Raw genomic sequence first — 26,304 nt, 5'->3', positions numbered from 1 at the left:
GACAGCACATAGATCTGGTCAGGGTGGGCCATCTATGTCACAAGGTTGTGTGAGTAAGTTTCATGTAGGCGCACAATCTAGGCCAACACTCACAGTGCAATGCTGTGAGAGTTCTGTACGGTCGGAGGAGCCGTCTTTGAGATGGGACATTAAACCAAGGCCCTACCTACTTTCTCAGGTGGATGTAAAACATTTCACAGCCACTATTTTGATGACCGGAAAATGAGTTACTACAGTTGTTTATTGGATATTGAAGGTGCTACAGAAATGCAAGACTTTTTTTTTGTAGTTTGGTTTGTCACAAATGTTGCACCAATTCCAGTAAGTTATTCAATCTGTTATATTCAGTTCACTTCACTCTGATGTATTTTCTGGAAACCAATTTGTGGTCAGGATTTACCCCTTTAAATCTGCCCATAAATTACAGACAAGGGGCTTCACAGCCGGGCAGCTTCCTTTCTGCCTGCGGCCAATTTAAAAAAAAGAAAAGTTTGGCATTGTATTTTTAATTGTGATATTAATGATGGTGTTGTGCTCGGGAATGGTTATCCTGAACTGGGGGAGGGGGTGGGAGAGGGCGAGGGGGAGGGGGAGTCACCCCTTGTTTTCAGGCGGCTCCGGGACAGCCGCTGCGAGGACCCCGCACAACTGAGTTTGCTACAGTGAAGGAGCCGAACTCCGGCCGACACCAACCCGGGGGCGGCCGCTACCAACCCGGCCTCAGCGCCCGGCCTCAGCCCGGGGGCGGCAGCTACCAACCCGGCCTCAGCCCGGCGTCACCCCGGGGGCGGCAGCTACCAACCCGGCCTCAGCGCCCGGCCATGTCGGGGCCCAACGGGGAGCCGAGTGTCACCGCGGGCCTGGAGGAAGAGGAGGTGATGCCCGAGGAAGGTAAACCCGGCAGAGGCTATCCAGCCGACCCCCTGTTCCAGATCCCACCCCCTCCATACCCAACCCAACACCTTGGCAGGACCCCCCCTCCCCAACCCAACACTGCAGGACCCCCCCCCCCCCCCCCAACCCAACACTGCAGGACCCCCCCCCCCCCCCCCCCAACCCAACACCTTGGCAGGACCCCCCCCCAACCCAACACCTTGGCAGGACCCCCCAACCCAACACCTTGGCAGGACCCCCCCCCCAACCCAACACCTTGGCAGGACCCCCCCCCCCCCAACCCAACACCTTGGCAGGACCCCCCCCCCAACCCAACACCTTGGCAGGACCCCCCCCCCCCCCACCCCAACACCTTGGCAGGACCCCCCCCCCCAACCCAACACCTTGGCAGGACCCCCCCCCTACCCAACACCTTGGCAGGACCCCCCCCAACCCAACACTGCAGGACCCCCCCCCCAACCCAACACCTTGGCAGGACCCCCCCCCTCCCCAACCCAACACCTTGGCAGGACCCCCCCCCCAACCCAACACTGCAGGACCCCCCCTAACCTAACACCTTTGCAGGAGCCCCCCCCAACCCAACCCAACCCAACACCTTGGCAGGACCCCCCCCCCCCCAACCCAACACCTTGGCAGGACCCCCCCCCCCAACCCAACATCTTGGCAGGACCCCCCCCCCCAACCCAACACCTTGGCAGGAGCCCCCCCCCCAACCCAACCCAACCCAACACCTTGGCAGGACCCCCCCCCCAACCCAACACATTGGCAGGACCCCCCCCCCCCCCCAACCCAACACCTTGGCAGGACCCCCCCAACCCAACATCTTGGCAGGACCCCCCCAACCCAACATCTTGGCAGGACCCCCCCCCCCCCCCAACCCAACACCTTGGCAGGACCCCCCCAACCCAATTCAACACCTTGGCAGGACCCCCCCCCCCCACCCAACACCTTGGCAGGACCCCCCCAACCCAATTCAACACTTTGGCAGGACCCCCCCCCAACCCAACACCTTGGCAGGACCCCCCCCCCCCAACCCAACACCTTGGCAGGACCCCCCCCCCCTACCCAACACCTTGGCAGGACCCCCCCCCCAACCCAACACTGCAGGACCCCCCCCAACCCAACACCTTGGCAGGACCCCCCCCCCCCCCAACCTAACACCTTGGCAGGACCCCCCCAACCCAACCCAGCACCTTAACAGGACCCCCACCCCCAGCCCAACACATTGGCAAGATCCCCCCTCAACCCAACACCTTAACAGGACCCCGCCAACCCACCTTGGCAGGAAACCCCCCCCCCCCCCCCCCAAACACCTTAACAGGACCCCCCCCAGCCCAACACCTTGGCAGGACCCCCCACCCAACCCAACCCAACACCTTAACAGGACCCCCCCAACCCAACACCTTGGCAGGATCGCACCCCCAACCCAACACCTTAACAGCCCCCCCCAACCCAACACCTTGGCAGGACCCCCCCCCCCCCCCCAACCCAACACCTTGGCAGGAACCCGCCCCCAACCCAACACCTTGGCAGGACCCCCCACCCAACCCAACCCAACACCTTAACAGGACCCCCCCAACCCAACACCTTGGCAGCCCCCCCCCCCCCCACTCAACCCAACACCTTGGCAGCCCTTCCCCCCCACTCAACCCAACACCTTGGCAGGACCCCCCCCCCCAACCCAACAGCTTGGCAGGACCCCCCCCCCCCAATCCAACACCTTGGCAGGATCCCCCCCCCCAATCCAACACATTGGCAGGACCCCCCCCCATCCCAACACCTTGACAGGACCTCCCCCCCTCCCCCCAACCCAATGGCAGGACCCCCCCCCCCCCCCAACCACTCACCTTGACAGGACCCCCCTCAACCCAACACCTTGGCAAGAGCCCCCCCCCCCCCAAAACCCACACCTTGACAGGACCCCCCCCCCCCTATGTCCAGCTTGACACTTTGACAGGGCTCCATTAGATTACTCCAGCAGACCCTGAGATGGCAAGTGTAGAATTAGATTTTCATTTGGCTTGGGAGCTGGGGGAGTGCCGCACTGTCAGAGGGTCAGTACTGAGGGAGTGCCGCACTGTCAGAGGGTCAGTACTGAGGGAGTGCTGCATTGTGGAGGGTCAGTACTGAGGGAGTGCTGCACTGTCAGAGGGTCAGTACTGAGGGAGTGCCGCACTGTCAGAGGGTCAGTACTGAGGGAGCGCTGCACTGTCAGAGGGTCAGTACTGAGGGAGTGCTGCACTGCCACAGGGTCAGTACTGAGGGAGTGCTGCACCGTCAGAGGGTCAGTACTGAGGGAGTGCAGTACTGTCAGAGGGTCAGTACTGAGGGAGTGCTGCACCGTCAGAGGGTCAGTACTGAGGGAGTGCTGCACTGTCAGAGGGTCAGTACTGAGAGAGTGCTGCACTGTCAGAGGGTCAGTACTGAGGGAGTGCTGCACTGTCAGAGGGTCAGTACTGAGGGAGTGCTGCACTGTCAGAGGGTCAGTACTGAGGGAGTGCTGCACTGTCAGAGGGTCAGTACTGAGGGAGTGCTGCACTGTCAGAGGGTCAGTACTGAGGGAGTGCTGCACTGTCAGAGGGTCAGTACTGAGGGAGTGCCGCACTGTCAGAGGGTCAGTACTGAGGGAGTGCTGCACTGTCAGAAGGTCAGTACTGAGGGAGTGCTGCACTGTCAGAAGGTCAGTACTGAGGGAGTGCCGCACTGTCAGAGGGTCAGTACTGAGGGAGTGCCGCACTGTCAGAGGGTCAGTACTGAGGGAGTGCCGCACTGTCAGAGGGTCAGTACTGAGGGAGTGCCGCACTGTCAGAGGGACAGTACTGAGGGAGTGCCGCACTGTCAGAGGGTCAGTACTGAGGGAGTGCAGCACTGTCAGAGGGTCAGTACTGAGGGAGTGCAGCACTGTCAGAGGGTCAGTACTGAGGGAGTGCAGCACTGTCAGAGGTGCCATTCTACAGTTGAGAAATTTAAACCTTCACCCCACCTGCCATCGAAGACGAACTGTGCTGTTATCCCCAATATCCAGTCAATAATTAACATCACATATTTGTGGGATCTTGCTGGGTGCAAAGTTGCTGCATTACAATGGTGACCGTGTTTTAAAACGAGATTTACAGAAGAGATTTACCAGGATGTTTCCAGGAATGGGGGAACTTTAGTTACAAAGTTGTGCGGAAAAGTTAGGATTCTTCTCTTTGGAGATGGGGGGAGGGTGAATTGATAGAGATATACAAGATTATGTCAGGTTGGATAAGGTAGGCGAGGGTAAACTGGCTATTAGCTGATGATACTAAGACTAGGCGACACAGGTTTAAGGTTTTGGGCAAGTAATGCAGGGTAATGTGAGGAAGAGTGAATGGTAATGATTTAGAACCCATTGCCCATGAGCCTGGTGCAAGTGGAAACAGTAATTTCAAAAGGAAATTAGATGGACACTTGAATACAATAAACCTCCAGGGCAGTGGCGTGCAGAGGGGGGGGCCGACAGTGCGTTGGCCCCGGGCATCCATTGGATGGGGGCATTCAATCAGAGAATGGATCGCGCCTGCGCACCGCGGACGGCCGGAGCGCGCCTGCGCACCGCGGTCGCTGCTGGTGAAGAGGCGGCTTTCCACTCGGCGGCTGGAGCGGGAACAGAAAGGGCGCGAATTCTCCCGAATCGACGGCAATGCCACCCTGGGTGCGTTTTCTTTATTCTTTATCTTTAGATCCATTTTAAAACTCTTCTCTGCACCCTCTCTATAGCTGTCAACTTACTAAACTGTCGTGCCCAGAATTTGACATTTGGGGCACCCATTTGGGACAGAGCCAGTATTTTATAAAGATTCATCATGGCCTCTTAACTTTTGCCCTCTTACCCTTTATACTTAAAGCCCCGGGTCCTATAAATGGGAGATTCTCATAGACGACTGCAAGCTGCTGGAGCTCGGATCTTGAACAGAGCTTTTATATCTGGATTTGGGGACCCTTTATGCACTGGCATAGTGCAAAAACAGGCCCCACATGACCAGGGTTTTGTGAAGAAGAAGAGATGGAAGCTATAGCATAGCTGGCAAAGTAGACAAAGAAGGTTGGATCCAGAAGAGGCGAAAGGGATCTGGAAATGTGTCGATTGTGAAAATTATATTTGTGGAAATTGGGTGAAGTAATGCCGGTGTTTGATGAGACTTGGTGCTAAAGCTTTAGAGAAATGAAGATGGAATTTGATTTGAAGAAGTTCAACGTTTTGAAGGATATTGTGGCTGAAATGAATGCGATACGTGCTGAATGGGCTGACTGAGAAATGTGTGAGATATGTCTTTGTATCTGCTATGTGTAATTTATCGGTCATATTATTGCAATTTTCTTGTTAATTCATGTTTAATTTACGTTGATTTTGGTGTGATTGCTAATATAAAAGTGAAGTCTTATATATTGGTCTTAGTTGGGTTGTTTGTAGTTTGTTTCCACAAGGGTCATAACAGTATTTCCATGACGTTGCTGCTCTTATCCTTCTCCATGGGGGTTGCAGAGGAGGAACAAAGAAATTAAATATGGTTTATCCGTCTGCAACTGACCGATTGTTTACCATTTTCTTCCCATTTTTTTGAGATAGAAAATGAAATGTTACGAGTATTTCGTGTACAACCGAGTGGAGTACAGAACAGGAAAAAAAAGAGGGCCAGAGTCGAAGAAGAGTCCCATCAAAGAGGGGCATTAGATGCATGGATAAAAAGAAGTAAAGAAGAAGTAGGAGAACCTGGAGAAGTAAAAGATGATGTGGGTGCAGAGAAGGATTTTTCTGATACGGATTCAGCTCGGTCAGAACATAATACTCTCTCTCCTCAGTCTCGTTGTCAGGATGATGATCCATGTGAAGAAAATAAAGAAGATTTTAGCATATTTTTGCAAAGAAGCGATTTTGGCTGTTTGACGAAACCGATTCCAGATCATTTGAAGATGACAATATTACAACATGGCCCTGAAAGATATCAGAATAAAAGTGGTCCATTTGCTGAGAAGGATGGGAGATCATTTTCCAAACAGTGGTTTGATAAAGTTTCCACAAACGGAGAAATTGTGGAGAGAAAATGGTTGTTATACTCTCCATATCGGAAAGCATGCTACTGTTTTGTTTGCTTTTTGTTTTCAAAGGAACATTTGTCGTCTGTGTCAAACTTTGGAAAGGAAGACGGTTTCTCCACTTGGAGAAAATTAAATCCAAGAATACCTGACCATGAGAAAAGCCCTTCTCATAGAGCTCACATGAGGGAATACCTGAACCTCGTAGTTCGACTCCATCATTTAACTACGAAAGATGCTGAACTTCAACAGCAAATGTCTGCTGAAAAGAAAAGATGGAAAGCTATAACTGAACGGATTGTCGAGGTTATATCCTTTCTGGCAAAACAGAATCTGGCCTATCGTGGACATCGAGGAGAAGGAATATCTGGGTTATCAGAGCCAGGGGAGACAGTCAGTGAAAATACAGGAAACTTTCTAGCAACAATCAGACTTTTGGCCAAATATGATGACATCTTAGCAAAACACTTGCAGAGAGGGAAAGAGAAACCAAAAAGTGTCACCTACTTGCCCAACAGAATTCAAAACAAAATAATCAATCTTCTTGGTGAAACTGTCAAGAAAAATATAATTTCCGAAATTAAGGACGCAAAATATTTTAGCATAATGCTGGATTCAACTCCAGATATTGCCCATGAAGATCAGGTTTCTGAAATTCTGCGTTACGTTCATATTGATGAAAACAGAAAAGTAGAAATAAAGGAGACATTTCTGGGATTTTTTCAAGTCAACAAGGAAGATGCAGTCAGCCTGGTAAATAAAATTCAGGAAAAATTGGAAGAAGACAAAATTTCCATGAATGACTGTCGTGGTCAAGCATATGATAACTCCGCAGTTATGGCTGGAGTGAGAGGAGGTGTTCAACAAAAAATTCTTGAAGTTAACCCAAAAGCTGTGTTTGTGAACTGCGAGAACCACAGCCTCAATTTGGTCTGTGTCCATGCAAGTGAGGTGCAACCTGTTGTTGTTACATTTTTTGGCATTCTAGAAAAACTCTTTACTTTTTTTTCTTCATCTACTTCTCGTTGGGAAGTGTTAAAATCATTTGTCACTCGGACTGTGAAAAGACAGTGTGACACAAGATGGAGTTCCAGCCATGATGCTGTGCAAGTAATCCACGAAGAGTGTGACAACATTATTGCAAGCCTTCAACACCTGCTGGAAGGAGAATTTTCAAGGGAAACTAAATCTGATGCAGGATTCCTACTGAACTCTATTCAACAGTTCCCGTTTATAGCTTTATTAAATTTTTGGTACTCAGTTTTATCATCAGTGGAGGAAGTCTCAAAACGTTTGCAGGATCCGAAAATGGGGTTCCATGAAGCTTCTTGTGATCTGAGAGGACTTATTCATATCTTGAATTTGAAGAATGATGAAATTATCCACAATGCAATAGATTTAGCCAATGAATATTGTGAAAATTGGGGAATACCAATTGCACGAACAAGGAGAAGAAGAATAATGCCTGGAGAGTCAGCAAGAGATAGTGGACTGACGGCACAAGAAGAAATGAATAGAGTAATGGTAGAGATTGTGAACAGATTAAAAACTGAAATTGAAGACCGCAGTGTCCGCCTTCAAAGACTCAGTGACCGATTTTCTTTTCTTCTGAACTTGAATTCAGTAGTGATTGAAGATGAACAAGAAAGAGAGAAATTAAAAAAGGAATGTTCAGACTTTGCAAATTATTATGACAATGATGTGGTTGCAATTCAGTTATATGACGAAATTATTGATTTTGTGATGCTCCTTCGAGCTGGAGGGAATAGAGTTCCCCCTGATCCTAAAGATGCTCTGGAGTCTTTACTACAGTATGGGAGGGATGTCTTTCCGACGCTGTGTGTTTCATACAGATTACTGCTTACAATCGCATTTTCAGTCGCAAGCTGTGAAAGGTCATTTTCAAAACTGAAATTAATAAAAACATATCTGAGGTCTTCTATGTCACAGGAGCGACTGACCAACCTGGCTTTAATAAGCATTGAAAAAGAATTTCTCACAGCTGATGTAAAAAGTGAAGTAGTTCAGGTGTTTTGTGACGGGAGGTATCATTTGGGGAAAAGAACTTAATAAATTTGATTGATTTATATTAAAATCGAATAAAGCGTTTATTTCATGTTTCATCTGTGTTTATATATTCAAAATGTTATCAGCAAATTGAGGGACCTGTTTATTGGCGGGAGGTTTGCGGGCCTGGGGGAACTGGAAGATAAATTTGGCCTTCCCCAAGGGAACATGTTCAGATACTTGCAGGTAAAGGCGTTTGCTAGGCGACAGGTAGAGGGATTCCCTATGCTGCCCTCGCAGGGGACGATGGACAGAGTGCTTTCGGGGGTGTGGGTCGGAGAGGGGAAGGTGTCTGACATCTATAAGGTAATGCAGGAGGTGGAGGATGCGTCAGTGGAGGAGCTGAAGACTAAATGGGAGGAGGAACTCGGGGAGCAGATAGAGGACGGGACTTGGGCGGATGCCTTGGAGAGAGTCAACTCTTCCTCCTCATGTGCGAGGCTTAGCCTCATCCAATTTAAGGTGCTGCACCGGGCCCACATGTCCGGGACTAGGATGAGTAGGTTCTTTGGGGGTGAGGACAGGTGCACCAGATGTTCGGGGAGTCCAGCGAACCACGCCCATATGTTCTGGGCATGCCCAGCACTGGAAGAATTCTGGAAGGGGGTGGCGGGGACGGTATCGAGGGTGGTTGGATCCAGGGTCAAACCAGGGTGGGGACTCGCGATTTTTGGAGTTGCAGTAGAGCCGGGAGTGCAGGAGGCGAAAGAGGCCGGTGTCCTGGCCTTTGCGTCCCTAGTAGCCCGCCGAAGGATTCTGCTACAGTGGAAGGATGCAAGGCCCCCAAGTGTGGAGACCTGGATCAGTGATATGGCGGGATTTATAAAATTGGAAAGGGTCATATTTGCCCTGATAGGATCAATACAAGGGTTCTATAAACGATGGCAGCCTTTTCTGGACTTCCTGGCTCAGAGATAGGTAACTGGGTCAATAGCAGCAGCAACCCGGGGGGGGGGGGGGGGGGGGGAGTGTTCCTTATTGTGGGGTCTATTCTGTAACTTTATATTGTGTTAATTTGCGTTGTTGTTAAAATGCTGTCTTCATGGAGGTGAGGTGAATGTTTATGATTGTTAATATTATTGTTATTTTTGGTATTTTACTATGGTGCGTTATTGTTGCATAAATTCAATTTTTCAATAAAAATTATTTTAAAAAAAAATCTATATTCAAAATGTTTTCCTTTCTCATAATATTTCTCAGTATATTAGGCCTTATACTTGAGTCTTTGGGGCATATAATCAAGATTTGCCCCGGGCATCACCAGACCTCTGCACGCCACTGCTCCAGGGCTACTGGGATTGAGCCGGGGAGTGGGACTGACTGGATTGCTCTATGGAGTTAGCATAGGCTCAATGGGTTGAATGGTCTCCTTCTGTCCCATAAGTTGCTCTGTGACTTAATTTGATGTAAGTTGTTTTGGGATGTCCTAAGATTATTTCTGTTGTCAATGAGACTGGTGAGACCCCTTAAGTGGTCACACTAAAATTGTCACCTTAGTCGCCACAAATATATTCCTTTTTTTCTGTAACTTATTCTGCTGACAGTTAAATCTTGTATTCTTCACCTCACTTCCCACACCTCCCCTTCTTGGCAGAATATGCTGCACTAAATCTGATGCTTGACCAAATCAACTCTTGCCTGGACAACCTTGAGGAGAAGAACGATACCCTGAATGCGAAACTTCATGAACTGCTAGAGTCAAATCGCCAGGTGAGGATGGAATTCAGGCAGCAGCAAATAGATGCAACGGCGCCAACAGATTCCCAGGACCGCAGTACTTGACTCTGATCATCGTTTCTCTATCAAGCTTACACGTCCTGCTTAAGGATTGCTAGCAACTTTATTCTCCTGTGACACCGGGCAGTTTAAATCGTTGTACTGAGCTGCAGTTCTGACATCTTCAGTCTTTATTAATATCTTTCTATTGGTTTTGGCTGTTGAATTTCTGTTGTTTCCTTCCAGAGGAAACTCATTTGTGACAGATGCTGTGCTCCAATTGTGAGTTGCTATCATGATATGAGAAATCTTATTTCAATGGGATACAAATAATTTAAAACATTGAGTGTTAGGTCCTATGGAGCATTGTAGTTCATTTGACTGGTACCTAGTGTTTAGAATCCACCATACCGTTTATATTTTATTTTCCCAGCGTCAGCCATAGTTCAGCGGGCACAATTCTGAAGAGCAGGGGGACCTGGCCAATATTTAGCTCTCAGTCAGCATCAGAAAACCACTGGGGTTGTGGGAGTCTGCAATGTGCAGACTCGCAGCTCCATTCCCACTACCAGTGACGACATTTCAAAAGTATTTCATTGGTTGTAAGGTGCTTTGGGGCATCTGATCATCATGAAAGGTACAAAATAAATGCAAAACCTTCTTGAATTTGAAGATTATAGAATCAGAACCTCTGCTAACCATTCCACCCATTCATTCACCAAAATCTGTGCAAAACTTTAAACCTAAATATTCTTTTAACCCTCCCTTTTCTAAGGCTTTATGTCATTTTATGCAATTTGTAATGTGTTGTTTGTCTTATTTATACCCTTTAAGATCTTAACTGATAATCACCTGAACCCCCCCCCCCCCCTTGTGTAAACATTCCCAGATTCTGTGGCATCGCTGCATTATTCAGGTACCCAGTAGCAAAGAGAAATCTGGTATTGCAGACTGCTGCTCGATCCTTGAGATTAATCCAATGACCCTCTTATCCAGTTTTCTGTCTTTACTGAATGTTTCTGCTGGTCCTGGAATCTACATTTAAATCTGTGTTGCATAGTTTGACTGTTGTCACCTGTTGCAATGTGTGTATTGAAAATCCATCATTGAGAAAATGCTTTGAAAAATCATATGTATCGAGAACACCCAAGTCATTCCGAATCGAAAAATATCTTGCAATATGTTTTTTCCTGTTTTACTTACCGTAGATGTCTGCGTGTAAGTCTCCAAAAGGTGTTCCAAAACGGGTGCAAATGGGTTAAATTATAAATCGCCAGTGTGGGAAATTGCCATTTTGAAATTTGAAAAGAAAATTTAACTCTGATCATTCATAATTAATGTGGCACTGTTTATTGAATAAATTATATGTACAAAGATACTTTTAACAACAATGAAAGCTTTTTTAAGAAACTAGCAAATTCATAGTCTCCAGCGTTCGATGCAAGAGTTCATTGAGTCACTTTATCTGTGACATGACTGTACGGAGCCCACTCTGGATCAGAATCATCCTTCTCGCCATCCAATGAATTGGACGTCCCACATTTTTTTGAACGATCTGACGACAGATAATTATTCTGTCAACCATCCACCTTCATTCAGTGTGTGCATGTCCCTTGGATGCATGCATAAAAAACAATTTGAAGGCTGAGCTATGGATATTAGACCCATTGGCAGAACTTCAATTTAGGTGTTATTTCTCTGCAGGCAACTCTTGATCTCGTCAGTGGGATCTGGACATGTCCCACAACAATAATAAACTAAACTCTTCACGCAGGCCACTGGGCAGCCTATTGTACACATTATAAATACATAACCTCCCTTTATCCTTATCCACCCAACCTGTCATGGACATGCGCAAAACCTATACTGAGAATTTGATTTTTTGGCATGGTTTAAGTTTGAAAATGACCATAGGCTTGAATTTCATTCCTTTGGCCATGGAGGCTAGCGCCACCATGAATCTGGTCTTCTCGTGTCCTGCAGATTTCACTAGAACTGTTTTCAAACGTTTCAACTCCACAGTTCGATTGCTGGGCCTATTGAAATTCAAGTTGTTGGTGTGGGTACTTGTGTTCTTTGCTACTAATGATGAATCGCTGGGAACTGGCAACTTTGGCACCAAGGTCTTTTGGTAGTCTGACCGATTTTGGTCTTCTGCCACAACAACTTTGGTTCCATAAATTAGCTACACCAACTAACCGTAGTTCTGAAATATTTGCTGGACTGGGGGTTGGATTTGGCTTTTGAGTGAGCATTGCATTTCTAGTGACGGTGTAACCATTTCAATAAAAGATTCTCAAAATCAGGCCAGTGACTGGTCCCTGTCGTCAAGATGCATCTTTTTCACGGTAGATTGCACCTTCCATCCTTACACCAGATTTTCACTTCCACTGAATTCCCTTGCTGCAGCAGTTATTTACTGAGTTGGCAAATGTTGCAACTTTTAGTTTGAGACCAGTTTGAGACCCGTGTCCTAATTCTAGGGTCTGCTCTGTGCAGGCATGTCTGAGACTCCCACGTGTGTCCACAGCACAGTCTGTATCACTTGCTCGAACCCTTGTGCCAAGTTATGAGGTAAATAAAACATGCATTTGTGGAGCGAGAATTTGAGGCTGAGTACTGATGCGACTACATAGCATGTTACGGCTGAAAAGGGAAGTCGGTTTAGATGCAAGTATAGCAAAAAAAAATTTGGGGGCCAGAGGAATGGGTTTGTCTTGTACACCATGTGATCTGGCAAATTACAGCTTGCTCCTGATTTGAAAATTTCTCAATGAATGGTTTACACTGCTTCTAAAATTAATTAAATGGAGAAACAAATTACAACTACTGTGAAAATCTATAATTTAGCAGCAACCCTTCTCCTTAATATACCATTAAACCCTCCTGTGCTAAAATAATTCTATGATTTTCAGCATCTGCAATGAATAATATTGAAACCAGCAAAATTCTGAGGGGGCTTGATACTGAGATTTTGTTTCCGCTGGCGGGAGGGGGCAGTCTCGGGAAAGGGCCTATAATTTAGGACTGAGGTTAGGAGAAATTACTTCAAAGGGTTCTGCATCTTTAGACTCTTCGACCAGAGGGTTGTGGCTGCTCCGACATCTAACACATTTAAGGCTGGGATAGACAGACTTTTGGTCTCTCGAGTAACTAAGGGATATGACCAACAAGAGGGGTTTGAAGCCCACGATCATATCAATTGGTTGAGCAGACTCAAAGGGCCATATGGTCTACTTCTATTTCTTATGTGCTTGTGCAAGATTTTGCTTCTGTAACACTATTAAAGTTAATCCTTTTCTTTCCTCCACGGATTTGTTATGCCCACAGAATCGTGCAATAAGTTACCACTGCCAGTAACTGGGATGTTGAGCGCCAGTTTTTCTCTCCAACTTGCCTCTGCAGCATTTATTGCTCTGTCCTTGAATTATATAAGAATTGAGCAGCTGTTTTGTTTCCGGGAGGTAACAATTCAGAGAGTGGGTGTTGTTATTTTGCAACAGAACAATGTGAAAGGATCAGAACCAACCTAAATACAAGTATCGATATGCACCATTTGTACAAACGATAATGTAGCTTCAATTGTTCAAAAAGTGCAATGTGCAAGCAATGACATTCTAACGGTGTACACATCTCATTATAGAATGTAAATTATACTTGATCATTGAGTCTTGTTGAAAAAAGACATTTTGTCAAAGCTTTTCATCTTGCACTCATCAGAACAATTTCTAGGATACCAATGCAGGCAGCATGGTGACACAGTGGTCAATTCGAAACTTGGTTGATTGTGTGGAAATTTGCTCTTTATCCCCGTGTGGGTTTCCTCCCACAGTCCAAAGATGTGCAGGTTAGGTGGATTGGCTATGCTAAATTGCCCCTTATTGTCCAGAGATGTGGTTAGGTGGAGTTACGGGGTCAGGGTGGGGGAGTGGGCTTAGTTTTAGAGGGTCGGTGCAAACTCAATGGGCCAAATAGCTCCTGTAGGAGCTCTAAAATGTTTTTTTTCAGCAACACTCAAGTTCTGTACTACCAAATGACTATTAGATCATATTGTTTTAGAGCAGTTGATTTAATATGCTGTTGACAAAGTTCTAGTAAACTAATCACTTGCTGAGTTGCAGTTTTATTGGATGTTAAACAGATGGAGTTTGGAGCGGATTTGATATGCAATTGTTATGGAGCTGAAACACCACTTGGGCATCTGATTTTCACGACATAGTCTCTGGGGCGTTTAGCTCACAGGGCTAATCGCTGGCTTTGAAAGCAGACTAAAGAAAGCCAGCAGCACGGTTCAATTCCCGTAACAGCCTCCCCGAACAGGCGCCGGAATGTGGCGACTAGGGGCTTTTCACAGTAACTTCATTTGAAGCCTACTCGTGACAATAAGCGATTTTCATTTCATTTCATTCATGTTTATATATTGTTCTAGCTTTTATGGGAGTGAAGCTGACCATAACCAACTGCAGAGGTACTTGCAGCTCAAATGGAAAGCAATGTTCCTTCTGATTCGGCCAGAATGAGCTTGTAATGAATTCACACGGTAGTGGCTTCCAGTCCTTACTGCAATCTACTTACAGCTGCTGCACTGTCAGCAGAAATATCTCAAGAGGAAGACCAAAAATGGTCTCCAGCAAAAGATACTTTCAAGGGGGCAGCACATGGCACAGTGGTTAGCACTGGGACTACAACGCTAAGGACCCGGGTTCGATCCCGGCTCTCGGACATTGTCCGTGTAGTGTTTGCACATTCTCCCCGTGTCTGCGTGGGTTTCACCCCCACAAACCAAAGATGTGTAGGTTGGGTGGATTGGCCACGCACAATCGTCCCTCAATTGGGAAAAAAATTGGGTACTCTAAATTTACAAACAAAAAGTATTTTCAAATTTGAGGAGTTTGAAACAGTTTAGTTAACGGATTGTTTCCGCTAGTTGGCAAATAGGTAATAGAATCAGGGTGATGACTAGAATAACAAGATCAACCCACAGAGAACGAGAACTTGAAATGCTAAATCTCCCACTACCTTTTCAGACAGAGCATTCCCAATCACAGCTTCCTGGATTAACATGTTTTCCCTTCATGTCACTTTTGGTTCTTTGGCCCTTTGACGCAAGTCGACCTTCGGTTGTTCAAGCTGCCGAGCAGAAACCCTAATGGAAACATCAGGTGAGGTGGCGATTGAAACTGATGGTCGGTATTAACTTATAGTCAGAGCTCGTGTTCTGGGTGCAGATGTAATTAAGCAGCAAGTCAGGGTGTGCAGAAATGTGAAGAATTTCCAAAAACCTTTTAGTGAGAAACACAAGGCTGACCATACATTTAAAAATTATTTGAAACCGTGTGGCTGAAGCTTTATTTTTGAAACCTCACTGCAGGCCATTCAATCACCAACTGAAAACAAGCATGTTTCTGAAACTACACTGAGAACAGCATTTTATTTAGAATAAGGGAAAATGACAGTACACACAAACAGCAACATGAATTACTTAAAAAAAGTAAACAACAGTAAAAGGGACATCCATCTTCAAAAAAGTAGCTTTAAAATGCCCCATTATCCTAAATACATTGAACACTGTCCATCCAAAATATTCCCTTGCTACAATCCAAATGTCATGTTTCTAGAGGATTTGTAAGGAATGAAGAGAGTTAACTGCTGATGGTGCGTTTATTGTGACATTTTACAGATCAGCTCGATCAAGGATGCATACAGGCGTGTGTGTATGCGCATCTCACATGAGTGTTGAAGAACTGATGGGGAACTGGGCGGCTCACTTGAACACATCTCCTCTGCTTGACACCTGGGTTTGAATTAAATGGCTTGCATGGGAAGAATATAAAACAAAAAAGGCCCACAGGTTATTATTTTTAAAAAATTTAGAGTACCCAATTAATTTTTTACAATTAAGGGGCAATTTAGCGTGGCCAATCCACCTACCCTGCACATCTTTGGTTTGTGGGGGCGAAACCCACGCAAACACGGGGAGAATGTGCAAACTCCACACGGACAGTGACCCAGAGCCGGGATCGAACCTGGGACCTCGGCGCCATGAGGCAGCAGGGCTAACCCACTGCGCCACCATGCTGCCCGTTCACAGGTTATTAACTCTTGGTCACTGTGGATTCTGGCTTGAGAGGAGTGTAAAGGATTCTTTTTTTTTCTTCTTCTCAATCAAAGCCAACTCCAACAGGGTGACAGCACTGTGAAATTATGTGCATGGCATTAATTCAAAAAGTGAGTAACACTAGATTCTCAAATAACCCAATTTGAGGCAGTGATGTGAAATTCAGGAATAGAAGATGCTCAGATATCTCTTCTGGCTTCTGGAGGATTTATCTGGACTGCAGGACGCCCCTTATTGTCATGAGGCAAACACTGTGTTCTTTTTCACAAGCTTTAATCCCTACCAGACGGTTAGAATGAAGATGTGCTGGCTGACTGGGAAAAAAACTAATCCTTTAACTAAGTTTGTCAAGTGTTAACAGGGCCTAAACTTTGCTGCTTTCGATTCACGTTCCACACAATAAAGCCATCCTTATTTGGCACTACTTGTGTCAACTCATACAAATCAAATGAGGATATTGATCTCCAAACTTTCAGATAGCCATTGCATTCTTAGCACCGTTACGACATTCTATTGGACGAGACTCTGAACTGAGAACATCGAGAGGAGGATATAATGTTCCAGATTCCAGCTCAGCCCCGACTTTCTACTTTGGAGGTCTCTGAATTCTCGATCACTGAGTATATTGAAGACAGAGATTGACAGATTTTTGGACCTAAAGGAATGAGGAGACATGGCAGGAAAGTGGAATTGAGGTGGGAGATCAGCCTGCTCCTACTTATGTACTGTGTGCCATCCAGCCCTTCAAAATACTGGGAGAAGGAATGGGGGAGACATAGAAACAGCACCTCAAACTGCTGTGCCGTTTCCCCACGCGAACACTATCCTTGGTCAAACTGAAGGGCAACTGTGGCTCGCAGAAGGTTGACTTAATTACAAAACTAGGTTCACAGGCTTCACTTCAGTTGACTGTTGACATTCGCAAACCATTTATTTTCTGTTGCTAAAGGCTGCACTGCCAGGAATGTTCACGCTTCCTTGACCAAGGGCACCATAACCTGGCAGAGAGAGAACCCAGGCTTTGCAGCCGTGGTAGCAGACTTGACACTTGAATAGTAAGGTACGTCGAAAGGGTCCGATTTAAAACGAGCAGAAGGGTTCATTGAACCAATAATACCAAAACTTGTTGGGCAAGTTTAACATTGGCCAAAATGTCATTGCTGTTGGGATATGGGCGACACCAGGTGAGATTGTCCACCTGCAACTAGCTATCAAGTGATGGCAGTGGGCTGTTTTTCTGAGAAGCAGCTCGCCTCCTGGAGAAAGCCAACTGCAACTAACACAGTTTAGAGCAGATTGGGGGTGACGGCCCCCAGTTGAGTATTTGGTATACAGGCCACAGATTTACTGGATTAATTTTACAATCGTGGAATTTGAGTTGCTAGTCTAGTATGTGACTTTTAAGCCTATTTAAATAAACTTTACTGCAGTTATCTGTCCTCTGAGCTTTTAAAAAAGAGCAACTGTTATATTTCAAAGAAACAATCTTGATGACAGCTGGTTGGAGCTCCAGCGCACAGCGCCATTGAATGATCACATTTGGGGCCATGCCCAATGTGCTGGCAGCTTCTCGAGTTGCCCTCAGCGAGAAGCAACAAGAAGGGGAGGGAATATCTGTGACACTCATCGAGGTGACTGGCCCAAGATTAGGGCAGTAGAACAGCCACTGCTGAAGGGAAGCCAGGTAGCCTTAACCAAACCAGGGAAAGCCGTAATTCCTCTGCACTTTGTGGTTCCATTATCTCAAGGGCCTTTGGTTATTTTATGGACCATGACATTAACCTCTCTGAAAGAAAGCTGCATAAAGGCATCTGGGTCTTAACAGGTTTACCAGAACAGCGAGTGATAAAGCTTCAAAAACAGGCTGGATTGATCCTGGAGCCAAGGAGGTGAACAGATGGTGCAGCAATTTCACATTTCAGTCCCAGCATCCCTGTGAGCATTACAGGCCATTACCACTAAACCCATTAAAAAATGTGTTTAGGTTTTCTTAATATTCTTTGGTTAAAGGTTTTAACAAAATAATGGAAAATGCTCAAACGCACAGTGGCTGTATAAGAAAAGGTCAACATTTTAAGCAGAGTCTGTTTTGATGAGATCTGCACACCTGGAACTTCACCCTTCTTCCCTTCAAATCCTGATAAATCTGTTTTCTATTTTTAAGCACACATTGAAATGTTTCGATTACCATGACTATTTAATAAAACAAGTTAAGTCAAGTCTTGCCAGGGCAGCACGGTGGCACAGTGGTTAGCATTGCTGCCTACGGCGCTGAGGACCCGGGTTCGAATCCCGGCCCTGGGTCACTGTCCGTGCGGAGTTTGCACATTCTCCCCGTGTCTGCGTGGGTTTCGCCCCCACTACCCAAAAGATGTGCAGGTTAGGTGAATTGGCCACGCTAAATTGCCCCTCAATTGGAAAAAATAATTGGGTACTCTAAAATTTAAAAAAAAAGTCAAGTCTTGCCCCACAAGAAAGAATGCAGAAAATTGAAGCACGATCTTATTCCCAAGAGGAAAGATTCTATCATGTGTGTCTAATTGTCCACATTTCAAAATGTCTAGGTGGGCATTTTGAATTTGGTAGGGTAGAATCTTGCCAGCAGTTTGATCAACCCAGTTTGGTTATTGGGTTACGGGGATAGGATGGAGGCGTGGTCTTAAGTAGGGTGCTCTTTCCAAGGGCCGGTGCAGACTCAATGGGCTGAATAGCCTTCTTCTGCACTGTAGGGATTCTAGAACACCCTGCCACTGTACTCAATATCCATTCCCTCCAACACATCACTCTGGTTGTCATCCCCCCAGGATTATTTGGAATCGTCAAGAAATTAAAGATTAATTTTCAGGATACAACAATGAACAACCTGGAAGACCAACCAGAGGCACATTAGAAAAGTAGTTTTTTAAAAAATGTCTTAAAACACTTGCGCTCGTTAACTACTTAATATTTAGAGGTGGGGAAAAATAGGGCCCTTAACTAATAGCCAAGAATTATCCAATTGGAAAAAAAAAAAGTCTGCTCACTTTCCAATTGGCCATGGGAAGGTTGTGCATCGTGAGATTGTATGTGTTGGACAGCCAGAAGTGGGGACGGGAATGGAGTGGGGTTGGAGGTTATGTGATTACACCACGAGGAATACATCCAACCAGGGTCGGCAATGCTTCCGCCAACACCACACTGCAACAATTTATTTAACATAACTGGGCAGCATCTTCCTCTCCCTGCAAACAGAGCCACCTGGAAGGTCAGGAGCAACAATGTCAAGGGAACATCACCCTGGCTTGGACATGCATTGCCATCACTGTCTCAATATTCTGGAATTGCCCCACTGTAAGGGTACATCAGGCGGACTGGGACAGCCCACCAACATCTCGTCAAGAGTACACAGGGATGGGCAAAGCTGTGGCTTTGAGAACGTCACCCACACTCCCAAATCCCCGTTATATATGGGCAGGTCTTTTTCTGACTAACTGAGGCGGCAGGCGGCTTCCCGGGGAGATTGTGCGGATCAGACTTGCGTGACCAGTTTAGACTCCGCCCAAGAGGGTCAATGCAGCATTTGGGATATTTTATAGGGATCTTTATAGGTCGGAGCCCCCCAGGGGTTGAGCATGTCAGAGATCCTAGACAGGTTGTGAGAGTGAGAGAGAGAGAAGGGAGGAATTGGGGACCCCGTTAAGCCCTGGGGAAGTGCTGAAGGGCATTGGGCTGATGCAGTCGGGGAAAGCCCCTGGTCCCGATGGGTTTCCAGTAGAATTTTACAAGAGGTTTGAGGGTCAACTGGTACTGCTGATAGGAGATGTATTCAATGATTCTGTGGCTCGGGGAGCTTTGTCCGATACACTGTTGCTGGCCTCCACCACCCTTATTTTGAAAAAGGATAACCACCCAACAGAATGTGGATCATATTGGCACATTTCCCCGTTGAAATGTAAATGAAATGAAAATTGGTTATTGTCACAAGTAGGTTTCAAATTAAGTTACTGTGAAAAGCCCCTAGTCGCCACATTCCGGCACGTGCTTGGGGAGGCTGGTACAGGAATTGAACAGTGCTGCTGGCCTGCTTTAAAAGCCAGCTCTTTAGCCCTGTGCTAAACCAGCCCCTTTGAACATGGACACCAAGCTACTGGCTGCATGTGTCCCGGAAGCAATTGCAGACCAGATAGGTTTTGTCAAGGGGCAACAATTATCTAACGGCAGGTGCTAAAAGTTGTCCTCTTCCCCCTCTTGTGAACCAGAGGTGGTTATCTCAATGGATTTGGAGAAGGCCTTAGACAGAGTAGAGTGGCAGTATCTCTTTGGACTTGAGCAGAACTTAATTTCATGGGTTCAGCTATTGTATATATCATCCAAGGTAAGTGTATGCACTAACGCGATGAGTTTGGGGTACTTTCTCTTGAATAGAGGCACGAGACAGGAGTGCCCATTGTCACCACTCCTGCTTACGCTGGCGATTGAACCCGTGGCCATTGCATTGAGGTATTTGGAGAAAATGGAGAGGGATAAAGCAGGGGAGGAGAGAGGCACAAGGTGCCCCTGCATGCTGCTGACCCAATCTCCGCTATGAAAGGAATAATGAAGCTACCGAGGAGTGTTGGCTCCTTTGCGGGGGACATACTGAACCTGCAGAAGAGTGACTACTTTCCTTTTAATTTCCCCGGGGAGGGGAGTCAATCTGAGGGTATTGCCTTTTCATCTTGTCAGAGAAACTTCTGTTTATCTCGGTATCCATGTGGCCCAAGATTGGCCAACATTTCACAGGTTAAATGATACAAGTCTGGTGAGTAGAGTGACTTCAGATCGAGAATTGGGGTACCCTTCCGCTGTCCCTAGCGGGCATGGTCCAGACCGTTAAGGACAATGACTCCCTGTTTTCATCCTCAAATATTTTTGCCAGGATTAACAGGTTACTGACCTTTTATTTGGGTGGGTAAATCACCAATATGTAGGATGTTCCTTCAGACGAACCAGCAGTTTTTTTTTTTTGGGGGGGGGGGGGGGGGGGGGCTAACTTTACCCACCTTGCTCTGTTATTACTGGGCAGCCAAACGGTATTCGGGTGATTGGGGAGCCAAATTCCATATGGAGGAGGGTTGATGTAGGGGCTCGGGTTTGGTGAGGACCTCGCTCCCATTCTTCCCAGCGGAGTATTCCTCGAACCCGGTGGTGACCTCTATTTAGGCAGCACTGCAAACTGAACTCCATGTCACCACTGGTCCCCATCTGTGACAATCATTTGTTTGTGCCGCCAAGTCTGGATGTGACGTCCGAGTCGAGGAGGGGAAAGGGCCTCGAGACCTTTGGGGATCTACTTGTGGAGATTTGCCAGTTTGGAGAAGCTCTCGGTGAAATTTCAACTGGCAGGGACGCATTCTTTCCGCTATTTCCAGCTGCGCAATTTTATCCGGAAGGCCTGTCCTACATTTCCTTTAGCCCCGCAACCCACCCTGCCTGGGGAAATCTTGCTGGAGGGGTTTGAAGGGAGGGAGCATTTCAAATATCCTTGGGGAGATCATGTCAATGGAGGGAGCTGGACCGGGTGAGCAATGTGGATGAGGGAGTGAGGTCCTATTCTGGATGAAGAGATGCGATGCGAGGCCCTTCGCAGGGTGAACTCCACTTCCTCCTGCACGTGGCTTAACCTGATTCAGCTCAAAGTGGTACACAAAGCTCACCCAACCAGGGCAAGGATTAGTGGGTTCTTCGTGGGAGTGGAGGACAAATGTGGGCAGTGCTCTCATGGGCTCACTCACCACATCCTCCAGTCTTGCCCTCGGATGGGAAGCTTTTAGGTCTCCTTCTTTAACACAGGTCAGCAATTCTCAATATGGATCTGGAGTCTTGTCTATTGGTGGCCTCACTGGGGCTGCAGACCGGGTGAGGGCGGACGTTCTGCCCTTTGCCTTGGTGATACCCCAGAGAGAGAGTTCTGTTGGGAAGGAGATTCTCTACACCGTGTAGTGCCTCGGCCTGATTGGGTGACCATGTGGAATTTCTATATCTGGAAAAGGTCAAGTACACCGTGGATGGGTGGCGGGATTCTACCTGCGATGGCAGCCATTCATTTCCTACTTTAAAGAACTAGTTGCATCAGGTGTTTGGGGCGGGGGTAGTTAGTATTGTTGTGAAAAGATGATATGATCATTGTGTTAGTCTGTTTTTTTCTGTGTGCTTTATATCAGCCACATTAGAGATATCCTTTTTTTAAAATAAATTTAGAGTACCCAATTTTTTTTCCAATTAAGGGACAATTTAGCGTGGCCAATCCACCTAGCCTGCACACCATTGGGTTGTGGGGGCAAGACCCATGCAGACACAGGGAGAATGTGCCAACACCACATGGACAGTGACCCGGAGCAGGGATCGATACATTATTGATATCCTGTTTGTTATAAACAAACATTTTTAATAACATTTTTTTTTTAAAGTGTTATTTTGGTTGAATGGTCCATAAAGCTGAGACCAGTACTATACTGTGAATCTCATGTTAATGGAAGATCTGAGAGAGATTTAGCTGCATCATGCACCGGGAACTGATGTGGTGATACCACCGAATTAGTAATTCAGAGGCCCACAGCCAAGACTGTGGAGACGTAGGTTCAAATCCCACCACAGCAGCTGGTGGAATTTAAATTCAATTAATAAATTTGGAATTGAAAGTTGGAATCAATAATGGTGACCATGAAACTAGGACTGACTGTTGTAAAACCCCATCTGGTTCACTTAATGTTCTTTAGATATAGTCCGGTTTACATGCAACTCCAAATCCATTGCAATGTGGTTGACTTTTAACTGCCCTCTGAAATAGCCTGGCAAGCCAATCGGATGAAAGGAAATTAGAGATGGGCAACAAATGCTGGCCTTTCCAATGATGCCTCCATCCCGTGCAAGAATAAAATACTCCCCATAAACGGCTTCACTTTATCCATCACAGCTGATCCGGGTCATGCAATAAACACACCCAGCTCAAGCACAGAAACTGGGATACTCGCTTTTATAAGTCTTACATTCCACCATAATAATTTAGTGAAGATGCCACCCCTCCCCCATTCTCTCACCCACCATCTGGTTCATCAAGAAGAACGGGCAGGTAGCCATTTCTGGAATGAATACTGGGAAAGGCATAACAACCGTGGCCGTCTATTTCAGAGTATGCTACATTATGTTTATGTTAATGCAATGGTGAAACTTACACAAAAACAAATTTTCAGTGTCAAAATCACGAGTGGATTTTACACCGAGGTGTGCATGATGTTTCAAAAAGTGATGGACACTTACCAAAGACCCCGTGAAATGGTTCCAGTCTCAAGGTTGCAATGGTCACCCAGTGAAGGGCTCCAAGTGGGGGGGGGGGCCCACTTTGCCCCGTGATACCTCAGTATCTTCCGTAACTAACTGGTGACTTGAAAGGTTTTATTTTATACAAGGTAGGGTTACAAGTCTACAAAGAATGACTTTATCTCAGTGGCCCATGGTTCAGGTGTCAGCGGTGAAGGAACAGCCAGTTGCAGTACATGGAGCAAAGACTGCAGTGACGTTACTTCCAAAACACTGAAAGCGAATGCTCTAAGTTACAATACTAAAACCTTTGGAGCACCGCAGTCGCCTCTACTTTATTATCCGTAAGAGGGCGGGGAAATATTTTTGAACAGGTACTGCATTGGGACACTACATAGTTTATAAATCAGCGGACTTGTACATGATTCTTCTCTCATTAATGAAAGAAAAGTACATAACCACTGAGAGCCCACTGTGAATCTAACACTGTGGCAAACCCAGATTTATCCCAACCATAGCACATGTTACTCTAGAAAAAGTGGATTTGGGTCTTTAGTTTACTTCTTCCGCCTCGAGGAGAAACGCCGGCCTCTGCCTGCCTTCCCGGATCTCGTTTTGGGGGTGTTGCGTTCCAGGTGGCTAAAATCATCCTCCAGCTCAGCTTCGTTATCCTCCCCTTTGGCATTCACCCCCTCGCATTCCTTCTCTGCCAGACAGCCATCAGCCAGGGGCTCCTCCTCGCCATCCTCCGCTTCACTGGGCTCCTCAGTCTTGATCAAGCTCAGGTCGCCCTCCTCATTCCCATCGTGGTCATCGCCTACTGCCTCACTGCCAGCGACTGAACTTGCTTCACACTTCTCAGGGCTGGCTGTCTGCTCCACCACCTCCTTGGGGCTGTTCGCTGCCTCCTCATTTGCGAGAGGGTCGGCAATTAGTTTGCAATCAGATTCTGCGACAGGGGCACTGCCGGAGATCACTCCAGTTTCACAACTTGGGCTCTCCAGCTGGGCACACTGCGAGTCGGAAGCACCATCCTTGTCCACATGGGACAGTGCAGGAGCCGTGACCTCGGATTTGGGACTCTCCTCCTCCATTTTGATCTCACCAGTAGCGGCTTCAGTAGATTTTTCATCAGCCTCCACCTGCGTCCCACCTGTTGGCTTCTGATCATCTGTTGAACCAAGGCTGCTCCCCGCAGAAGGAGCTGGCTCCTGAACACCGGCAGATGAATAATCTTGGGCTCTTTGTGCTTTGTAACTCTGTTTGAACAAAGAAAACACACAAAAATGGGCAACGGCTCCAAAACTTTGGGGAGTCACCGTAACAAAGTACATACTTTCAATCAAAACAATATTAGCTTTTGACAAAGAGTCGTCCAGACTAGAAACTTTAGCTCCCTTCTCTCTCTGCGGATGCTGCCAGGTCTGCTGAGATTGTCCAGCATTTTCTGTTTTACCTTTTGATACTGATTGGAGCAGGTCGCTAATTTATAAAAAAAAACATTGCTTTCCTTTCTAACTTCCAGTACTTCGCCTTTCTCTGGTCGAGTCAACAGGGAAAATAGATCCCTCAGACACCTCTCATTCCAGCACCTTGCTCATTCCCTGGTTTAACTGCTCTAGCATTAGCCGCCATGTTATTCCTCTCCAGATTTCCACCCCTCAGGAGGCCCCTTAAACCATACCAAGCTTATGATCATCTGTCGCAATATCTCATCTGGCTTGCTGCCAACTTTTGTTTGATAACGAAACGGTTTCCTCGGACTACAATTGTGTATTTAATGAACAAGGTCAAATCCACCTCGCTCTCATTATTCACTCTGAAAATCTTATAGCTAGGAATGTTTAGAATCATAGAACAGCCGATCATACAGGAGGGTGGTTATTTACTGATCCAGTGAGTCCTACTCCTCTCGCTCTTTCGTCCCATCTCCCTGTAATTTTCTCTCTTCCAAACATGTATTTCTACAATTCCCTTTTGAAAGCTGTTGCATCTGTATCCACCACCACATCTGGCAGTGCATTCCGAATTCTAGACAAAAGGTTTTTCTTCATGGCATCTCTCGTTTCATTTGCAAATCAACGTAAAACCTGCGCCCTCTTGTTACTGACCCGTCAACAATTGGAAAGATTTTTTCTTTGTTTAATCTATCTTTTATGATTTTAAACTCCTCTATCCACTATTTGCCAGTCTGGCTCCAGAAATCAACCACTGGCCACGGCTACATGACCATATCCTTGTTTTGATTTGTGCCCAAGAGTCTGCTTCATGCTACTTAGCGTTGTTTCAATCACAAAGCTGATGTGATGAGCGTTCAAATGAGGCTGATGCTGATGAACCCCTTGGGAATAGACCCAAACTCGTATAATTCTACTGGTGTAGCCAGTATTGGAAGAGCAGCACGAGTCAAATATGCTGAAACGTACATTCCGCTGACTGGAAACCAGGAAATGTGGTGTTGTTGCTATGATGTCGCTATCACCCTTTCTAGGACCAAACACACACACACAACAAAAAAGCAGAGAAACACATAAAATGCATTTTGGAGCAATTGGGATTTTTGCGCACAGGTACCAAGCATTGGCTATTTGTACAGGAGCAGGTACTCACTGAAACTATTTAACCTTGCAGCAATGCAACTGGTTGTCTTTCTACAAAAGCAAAGTACTGCAATTGCTGTAAATCCAAAAATAAAGAAAACACTGGAAATACTCAGAAGTTCTGACACCCGTGGAGAGAGAAACAAGACCACAGGTTGACATGTTGACTTGGGTTCCTCTCTTCACTGATGCTGCCTGACATGATGAGTGTTTCCAGTGTTCACAATGTCCCAGTTCCATCTGTGAAGAGAGATCCCACCAGTGACCCCAGCACCAGGTGAGTACAGTGATCAGCAGCATCACACTGTGAAAGTACAGACTGTCCGAAGGTCATCTGAACCATTGGTCCCTGTGACGCTCTCAAGTCCCTTCGATCTAGCAAGATTAAGTGATCAGAAAAGGCTAATCACCGCCTCTCTAAGTCAACTCAAAAATTCAGATTCAATCCTTTGAAAGCAAGTCAATAATATACATATTTTTAAAAACATTATTCCCATTGACCCCAACTAGTGATGACAGCTTAAAAATTAAAGCACGCTGTAGTTCTGCACCATCAAAACACAAAAATAC

At 46.4% G+C, this 26,304-nt stretch overlaps 2 protein-coding genes across 6 annotated transcripts in view; one reads left to right on the top strand and one right to left on the bottom strand.

Annotated features, from left to right (window-relative positions):
- Window positions 1-639: 639 nt before the first annotated feature.
- Window positions 640-12,056, top strand: bbln (bublin coiled coil protein). Its single transcript, XM_038781693.1, has 2 exons — window positions 640-891; window positions 9,617-12,056. The coding sequence occupies exons 1-2, from the start codon at window positions 822-824 to the stop codon at window positions 9,802-9,804; spliced, it is 258 nt and encodes an 85-aa protein (XP_038637621.1). The 5' UTR covers window positions 640-821; the 3' UTR covers window positions 9,805-12,056.
- Window positions 12,057-15,140: 3,084 nt separating this feature from the next.
- LOC119955474 (cip1-interacting zinc finger protein-like) overlaps window positions 15,141-26,304 on the bottom strand; it is a 66,645-nt gene continuing 55,481 nt past the window's right edge. For all 5 annotated transcript variants that reach the window (XM_038781686.1, XM_038781688.1, XM_038781690.1 and 2 more), the window contains one exon: window positions 15,141-24,393. In XM_038781686.1, the coding sequence (XP_038637614.1) occupies window positions 23,692-24,393 (702 nt within the window). In that variant the 3' untranslated portion in view covers window positions 15,141-23,691. The remainder of the gene's footprint in view (window positions 24,394-26,304) is intronic.

This window comes from Scyliorhinus canicula, chromosome 21 (genome assembly GCF_902713615.1).
Source record: "Scyliorhinus canicula chromosome 21, sScyCan1.1, whole genome shotgun sequence".
Lineage (NCBI taxonomy): Eukaryota > Metazoa > Chordata > Chondrichthyes > Carcharhiniformes > Scyliorhinidae > Scyliorhinus > Scyliorhinus canicula.
This window is presented reverse-complemented; position numbering and strand designations above follow the sequence as displayed.